Source organism: Dreissena polymorpha, chromosome 9 (genome assembly GCF_020536995.1).
Source record: "Dreissena polymorpha isolate Duluth1 chromosome 9, UMN_Dpol_1.0, whole genome shotgun sequence".
Lineage (NCBI taxonomy): Eukaryota > Metazoa > Mollusca > Bivalvia > Myida > Dreissenidae > Dreissena > Dreissena polymorpha.
The window spans coordinates 43,342,663-43,350,936 of NC_068363.1; the positions used below are offsets into that span (position 1 = coordinate 43,342,663).

General features: G+C 33.5%; 1 protein-coding gene and 1 long non-coding RNA gene across 3 annotated transcripts; one reads left to right on the top strand and one right to left on the bottom strand.

Annotated features, from left to right (window-relative positions):
* The first annotated feature begins 2,008 nt into the window (after positions 1–2,008).
* Positions 2,009–4,317, top strand: LOC127843655 (uncharacterized). The gene is made up of 3 exons (XR_008032268.1): positions 2,009–2,088; positions 3,072–3,209; positions 3,763–4,317. It is a non-coding gene; the product is annotated as an uncharacterized LOC127843655 (long non-coding RNA).
* A 426-nt stretch (positions 4,318–4,743) lies between these two features.
* On the bottom strand, positions 4,744–7,882 carry LOC127843654 (gastrula zinc finger protein XlCGF26.1-like). Of its 2 annotated transcripts, XR_008032267.1 has the most exons (3): positions 7,799–7,882; positions 6,844–6,990; positions 4,744–6,308 (listed from the first exon to the last, which is right to left on the bottom strand). XR_008032267.1 is itself a non-coding variant. In XM_052373357.1 (2 exons), exons 1-2 carry the CDS (start codon positions 6,984–6,986, stop codon positions 6,032–6,034), a joined length of 420 nt encoding a protein of 139 aa, XP_052229317.1. In that variant the 5' UTR covers positions 6,987–7,725; the 3' UTR covers positions 4,744–6,031. The 2 variants fall into 2 exon arrangements, 1 of the variants encoding a protein (XP_052229317.1); XM_052373357.1 differs by lacking the exon at positions 7,799–7,882 and having other exon boundaries at positions 6,844–7,725.
* Between the last annotated feature and the right edge of the window lie 392 nt (positions 7,883–8,274).

Sequence of the window (8,274 nt, forward strand, 5' to 3'; positions counted from 1 at the left end):
GACAATTAAAGCAACATAACATGTTTTTATTTTAACCTGTAAAAATCGTTTGCACACTTTTAAAGTATTCGATCAGTACCATCTGACTTTGTCGCATACTTCCGCATACTTCTTTAGTATAATTCAATATATATTCAACAAAAGAGTCAAACTATTTAAGCAGAAATAAATGGTGACTGTATTAACCTTTTACTGAGGAATATACCAGTAATGATTATGTGGCAAAATCACCGTCCTCTGACGCCAAAAATTAGAATGAACAGTGTTACTTATCTGAGGTTACTATTCATATTGCGGGGAATTGATGAATTAAAAAATATATAATGTTTAACGCATACGTATGAATTAAAAATGATGGAGTTTCAGATAAAACAAGCTATAGGCTCATTTGATATAATTGCTTAGCGGCTACTTGCCAATCTCTATGGAAAAGGTTCACATATGGCTACAGATGTGACAACAGTTGAAAGCAGTAAGTAGGGCAATGCCCTGAATATCCGGCAAGTAACATTTTAAAGAAAAGAATGTCCTTTTATACAATGTACAAAAACACTGTTATTAATAATACAATACCAATCGCAACTTGAACCGACACAAACTTATCATTGTATAAACGGTTTAATGCAGCTTTTTAAATATATACAAGACTCTCGTTATATCTCACATGGCTCTCTCTGTTATATGTACTGGCTTGTTGTAAAGACAGTGTCGGAGCAATATAATGTTTTACTTATATTACTGATCTAACGCAGACGTTTGACATTTAACAAAGTCCTAAATTCGTAATGTTTATTTGAAGACTATTATACCAGTGTATGCTTACCACCTGTACATGCTAATTTCACTTCGTATGATGTTTTATACATGTGTAACATTCATTTGACGCTGCAAAATGACAATAATCGATAATAAAATGAAAACTGTCTACAATAATGCATACACTTGCTTGTTGATGTTTAGCCTTTAAATTCGATATTTAAATCTGTTCGCGGTGTTTATTATAGGTGTATGTTAAAAAACTTTTTACAAAATGACTTGGGTAACACAATTACGATTTATTACGAGTACTTACAATACAGGTTATCTCAAGTATCTTTTAAGACGCATACGAAAGTTCATTGTAAAAATCCACAATGGAATGTAAAACTGGAACGCCTAAGTGCTCAAAGCCAAAACGCTGGTGATGCGTTTATTAATTAGGGTTTGTGTAGCCATTTAGGCATAATTGTCGGTCAATTAAATGGAGTAAAAAACATTCAACTAAAATCTGTGTATTAATCACTGCAATTTCAACATTTATTTTGAATCGAACCCCCAAAAAATAATTTAATTGCATGATAAGAAACATATATGTACCATACATGACTCCGTTTACCCCCATGGACTTTATTGCAATGGCAGAAAGGAATTTGACGTATATTTTTTCAAGTTTATACAACTAACTGAATGAACAAGATCGGCTGTCAATTTATCATTTTAACTCCATTACAAGTTCGAAACTATATACGGGCGTTTGTCGAATGTATATTTTTAAACAGACGAAACAAACATGTTGACACGATTTATCCGTAATGCAATAGTTTTGAACAAGAACTCAAGCCAGATGTAATCCAGATTTTACTAAGATCTAATAATGTCGACATGAGGTACTCAGGCATATTTTATTCCATCTGTCAGGTGCATATATCCTCAACTCCCGATTTCCCATACGTGTAGTATTAATTTCAGACACATCTGCCGTTAATATAGCTGTATCAGATTTTCATCACTCATTTTCTCTTTGCAATCTAGCCGCCTTTATAAAAACGCATGAAGTGTTTCTATTACATTTGTTTTCAAAGGATGATTTATTCTTATTCAAGATTTCAGGAATTATTTTTCATTTTAAGAAGAGTGTAAAATTGTTATTAGATTGGAAATGTATATACACAATAAGAATTATGTCTCCCATTCTCTTAAATAAGACCCATAAGTGCAAAAAACTAAAAAACTTATTGAATAACAACACCGGGGATGAACAACTTTTGTCACGTGACCACAAAAGTCAACGCAGGTTGTTGAATTACATCAGGAATCCCGCTCCGTCAGGTAATTTTCATCTTTTTATAGAGAATATGTTAAAATTTCTGGACAATACAAAGCTTATGACATGCTTCATACCTTTTCGCATATTAAGACGCATTGCACTTGTTTCGAAGCTTTGCAGTTTTTAAGAACACTTCGACACAAACTTTAGATTTTCGATGCAAACGCAGTTTGATTTTATATTTTTTTACTTTCCATTCACGAATAAATCATATTTCTAGAAAAATGAGAGCACACGATGCTTAATTTTTGATGATTTATTGTATTTGCGATATAAGTTGTTGTTGTTATATTTAATTTGGGCAGTTCTTGCTATTTCAAAAATTTACAAACGCGGGTTGGTTGAGCAAACGCAGTTTGCTGAAGCTGGATTATGGCAAACGCAGGTTGGTTAAGATTACGGAATCCGGATAGTGACATCTATATTCTTGCCCTTCTTTCATCAAGGGCGACACACGACACACGAAGCGATACACGATATTTTGCGCGACAGTCGCGGCGACGCGCGATATTTTATTATTCAAATATCGCCCATATTATCCGAATTTCGTGTAACGCGGTCTAATTTCAGACCGCGACACACGACACACGAAGCGATACTCGATATGTACTGTTCAAATCAAATCATCATCAACATCTTCATCATCATCATCTCCATCTTCATCGCCATTATCATCATAAAATAAATCGCGATTCGGAGCGGAGTATTGTAAAATGAAGATCTCAAAAGAATTGAAAAATAATTTGTCGGAATGTTATTTTTCTCATGCTGTTTTGTTAGTTGTCCAAATATATTTAATATTAAATATTATCTTAATATTAAGATTTGGTAGTTAAAGAATGCAATTTGAATGAACACAATTGTATGCATATGTTTTGCTCAGCTGTGAAGATTGAGGGAACAATTTATAGAAGAACTGTGAGAATCATCTCTACAGTGTTGCTACTGTTCCGCAATTAATCTAAATCAAATTTTATGATTTCAGGAAGTTTTTTTACCGTACTAGTCGCTCCCATGTGTATGGCTTGACTGGATCAACTGAGAGCAGCACTGCACAGCCGACCAACAGTGACGGATGCAATACGCAACAGCAGAATGACATCATTCGAAAAATAAGATTAAAGTAAGCCAAGATCCTGTGATTTAAAATTATTTAAAAACGTTTTAGGTTTAGAGATGTCTACAACAAAAGTCTTTTTAAAATGAATCATTATTTAATTGCCAGGAGACAGTCAACATTTATTTTATTTTAAAGGTATGCTTTGTACACTGAGGCACGTGCTCAGAAAATGCATTGTAATGAAGAGGATTATATGTGTCTAATGCAGATGTTTCCTAAAATGTGAAATTCGTTATATAAACTTATCAATACGTAATATTCAACAGGATTAATTTGCATCTGTCGTCAAAAAGGTTAATTGCCAAGTTGAAGAAGATCAATTTCATGTATTCACTAAGAGTCTAGGACACGGGTTCGAACCGTCGACGAGTACAGGGGTCATAATTGCCTGAAAATGATACTCAGTACTGTTAATAATTCATGATTCGACATAAAATGTGATTACATTTTATTGTCTTTGCTTCGGATGATGTCAAGCTGAAAAACTCGCTCTCAGTAAATAAGATGGTAAATGTTGTAAAATAAATAGTTTTCGATAACAAATATCATGTTTCAGGGACCACGAATTTGACATTCCAAAACGGAAGGAACCTAAACGAAAATTTGACACCGTATCAACAAGCAGAAACGCTCTCCAGAAGGGAACGTTGGGTGTCCGATGGGAGAGGGCAAGACGAAATGACAGCAAAATGCTTCTAACATCAAAAATGGGAATTGACATTGACCCGTAAAAGGAAATCATAATATCATACGACAGTTTGTAGTTCTTTAAAAGACAGCTGTCATTTTTGATATTCGTTAACCAACGTTACCTATATTGATTCCGTGTAATGCTACTGAATTTGATTTTGTGTTGCTCTTTCTATGTTTATGCATTGAGGAGCTACCAATATTGGGGCCGTATAATATGCTGCCTATATTGACGCTGTGGGATGCTTCATTTAACGAGGCCTACCGGTATATTCAACCTTTTTGGGGGATTTGAAACAACAACAGACATATTGGATCTAACTTTATTTTGTTTGCTGTTATTTGTTTCAAGTTTTAAAATTACAGTTTCTAAAAAATGCCATGTATCTTGTATCTTGTTAATTAAAAAAAAGGTATCTTTCTTTTAGTTGCATAATGATAAATAATGTGGACCTATAAGGAGAGAGGTATCATGAAGCAAATAAAACAATCGATTCCTCTTATTCTGCAAGACATAGTTTTCATTTTAGGTGTATACCATTATCTTTTGATCCGAAACTTTAAATATAATAATAACTATTGACCTTTACATGGGCGCCTTGCAAATCACTAGTGTCTTCATATTGGTCATACAATATAATGTCTTTATGTGTAACGTGAGAATCCTGACAATCTTACAATATGATTGTTGGAGATAATACTTAAAATAAAGCTGAAGGCATACTACATCCATGACAAAGTACACTTCACCGAGATAAGTCTAACTATACTGTGAAAAACATTGAAAAACCCAGCGGTTGAACGCAAACAAGATCAGTGTCTTTAACAACAAAACGAACCAAACATATGCAGATTAATTGTTTTATTGCTGCAAAGAATATCCCGTATCGCAATAATAGCTTATACGCAAAACATTAAACTGGCCTATGTGCAACTTGAGAAGGAATTACAGATTTACATGTAATTGTTGACAATTCGCACAATGATTCCAATGAGACAAAAAGCTAACTCACCAAAAATATATTTTAATCATATTGATTCGAAATAGATAAACAAAAATCGCAGATTACAAATGAGTCTCGCTCTGTGAAAAGGGGGTTTAATGCATGTGCGTAAGGTGTCGTCACATATTAGCCTGTGCATTCCGTACAGGCTAATTAGGGACAAACCTTTCCGATAAACTCGATTTTTGCTCAGAAGAGACTTTCTTTTAACAAAACATATCATAAAAGCGGAAAGTGCCGTCCCTGATTAGCCTATGTGGACTGCACTTTACGCACATGCATTAAACCCCCTTTTCACAGAGCGCGGCTCAAATGTATATTCCAGCGGATATGGTGAGATCAACAATAATCACAGATAATCAACATAAATTACAATGATTTTGAAAAGATCAACAATAATCACAGATAATCAACATTAATTACAATGATTTTGAAAAGATCAACAATAATCACAGATAATCAACATAGATTACAATGATTTTGAAAAGATCAACAATAATCACAGATAATCAACATAAATTACAATGATTTCGAAAAGATCAACAATAATCACAGATAATCAACATAAATTACAATGATTTTGAAAAGATCAACAATAATCACTGGTTATATAAATCACAATTAATCGGTTGAGATCAACAATAATCACAGATAATCAACATAAATCACAATGATTTTGATAAGATCAACAATAATCACAGATAATATAAATCACTATTAATAGGTTAAGATAAAAAATTCACAGATAATCAACATAAATTACAATTATTTTGATAAGATCAACAATAATCACAGATAATCAATATAAATCACAATTCATGGGCTGAGATCAACAGTAATCACAGATGAGCAATAATGAACACAATAATTTGTATGAGATCAACCATTATCATAATCATTTTAAATTAGAATGATAAATATTACAACAATAATCTTATTAAAAACAGGAATATCAAACAAAACAACACAAGATAAACGATATGTAACACAATGTTTAAGACGCAAAAACACGCGTAATACTATATATTATTGTATGACAGTCTGTATTTTCAATAATTAAGAAAATAACCACGGCACATTGGTAAGAATTAAAAATAATTCTTGGTCTTATCATCGTCATGCAACAGATGACTAGGCCCGGTGCTTTGCAGATCTGTGCTTTGATAGACTACTGCGGTGCCTGTACCTCTTTTCACACATATCACAAGCAAAGTTTTTCTCTCCATTGTGGGTGGCAAGGTGGGCCTGAAGGTCAATTTTCTCCCGGAGCGTTGCATTGCAAATTGAGCAGGTAAATTGCTTTGCAGCAACCTCCCTCCGGACGTGACGATTCAGGTCATCTTTGGTTGAAAACTTTTTGCCGCATTGTTCACAGGGGAACGGCTTTTCAACACCATGAATGCTGCATCTATATAACAAAAACAAATGGAACTGTTGAATTATTATTCAATACAGAAAAATACACACAGAATATTATCCATAACAATGTGGAACTTAACAAAATGATGGTCGTCAGAAGCGCTCCAGATAAGGCGCGTTAACGCGTATTTACGCATTTCAAAATCCAAAATACGCATTAAATAATATGTTTAAGGGTCCAATTACATACGTGAAGTATCGGAACGCGTACATTCTGGATTTATACGGTGTAAATTCCAATTGTTCAGTGACAATTTGCATTGAAATTTATCTGGACAATTATGGTCGTTAAAAACTAAATACTATAATGAGCACACCAATATGCACCACACTAGTAATAATGTGTTAAGTGTTTTAAAGCCGGCTTTTTTCGAAAACACCATTCAAAACATTTTAAATAGTGCTTTGCAACTAGGTTATAAAAACATACTTTCGCTCAGAATGCAATGACCTATGTTGAATTGTATCTTGATTTTTAAACCGACAGAACCTAGCATTGTACTAAAAACAAAAAAAATACAAACCTGTGTCTGTTGAACGCCTGTTTTGTGTAAAATGTTTTTCCACAACAGGCGAATCGTCCAGTCCCTCTGTGGCGCTTATCATGAAGCTTTAACCCCCACTTCGATTTAAATGTCTTTCCACAGATTTCACACACGAGCGTCATGTTTCTGTAATGAAAGAATTACTTTTTGTTAAAATATATTTCTAAAATGTTTTTATAAAGTTTTAAAGACTACACCAAAAGAGATATGAAACGCAAGTGATTGGATGTGACACACTATCTGCTATTCTTTTCGTCACAGTTCAATAAACATGCGTGTTTACTAATGCACGGGATTTTCGTGAGTTTTGGCGCGTTTAGCGTCATTCGAGGTCCGCTTAAAGGAGGCAACGCACGTTGTGGTTCAATATACTTGTAACAGTACTTAATGTGTTGATAAGCATATTTCCGCTCTGTTTAAATGTCCTCAATTGAAGTTCCGTAGTCATATATTGTGTTGAATAGTTAATATTTTCGTATTTGTAACCATATCATATTTTAGAAGACTTTCAAAAATGTGTACAGTGTGCGTTTCATTATCCTTTGAATATTCTCGCAACCTGCGTTTGCCATTTCCTATTGCTCAAGAAATACCAACCTGCGTTTGCAAAACAAAACAAAACAAAAAAATAAGATATTTTTCAATTTGCACCGCTATTTTTGTCATGAATCTTATTAAATATATTAAAATGAAGTGTAAAATCATACTAATTCAGTCGTTAAACCAATATTGTTGAAAGAAAATCATCAACACCACATAAACAAACAGCGTTTGCAATGCATTTCAGAATTTTGTGTCGAAGTGTTCTCGGAAAGTGGAAACAGTAAAGGCAATGGAATCATTTCAAATAAAAGTTTATTTAGTATACTGTGTCATAGGCTATCACTTGTTAAAAACTGAAATTTTGATTATATGAAAAAACAACAAAACTTACCTTAATGTACAAGATTACAATCTGTTTCTGCAACCGGCGTTGACTTTTGCGGTCACGTGACAAAAGTTGTTCATCCCCGGTGAACAACTACAGACATTAAATTCGATTATGAGATGCATTTGCAATAGAATTTTAATTATCATATTGAATAAAACATAGCTGTTTGGACACAAAAGGTGTTTTAAGCAGATAAAATAAACGCACGTGACGCAATATTAACGTTTGTAAGAGAGAAACTTGAAAATGCAACGGTAATAGATATTGTGTTCAAAAACGTGTAGATAAGTAATAGACGGAAATGCTTCCAGTATGTTTATGTTTATGCAATATATTCAATGTTTAAACAATACCAATACATTGAATAAAAATGGGGGCATTAGGAAGAGGAATTAACTCTGTTCTGTGTGGATTCATTGAAAGTGACGCGCTTGATTTCAATAAGTCGCTGTGGATTATCCGAATCCAATTTGCAGAAA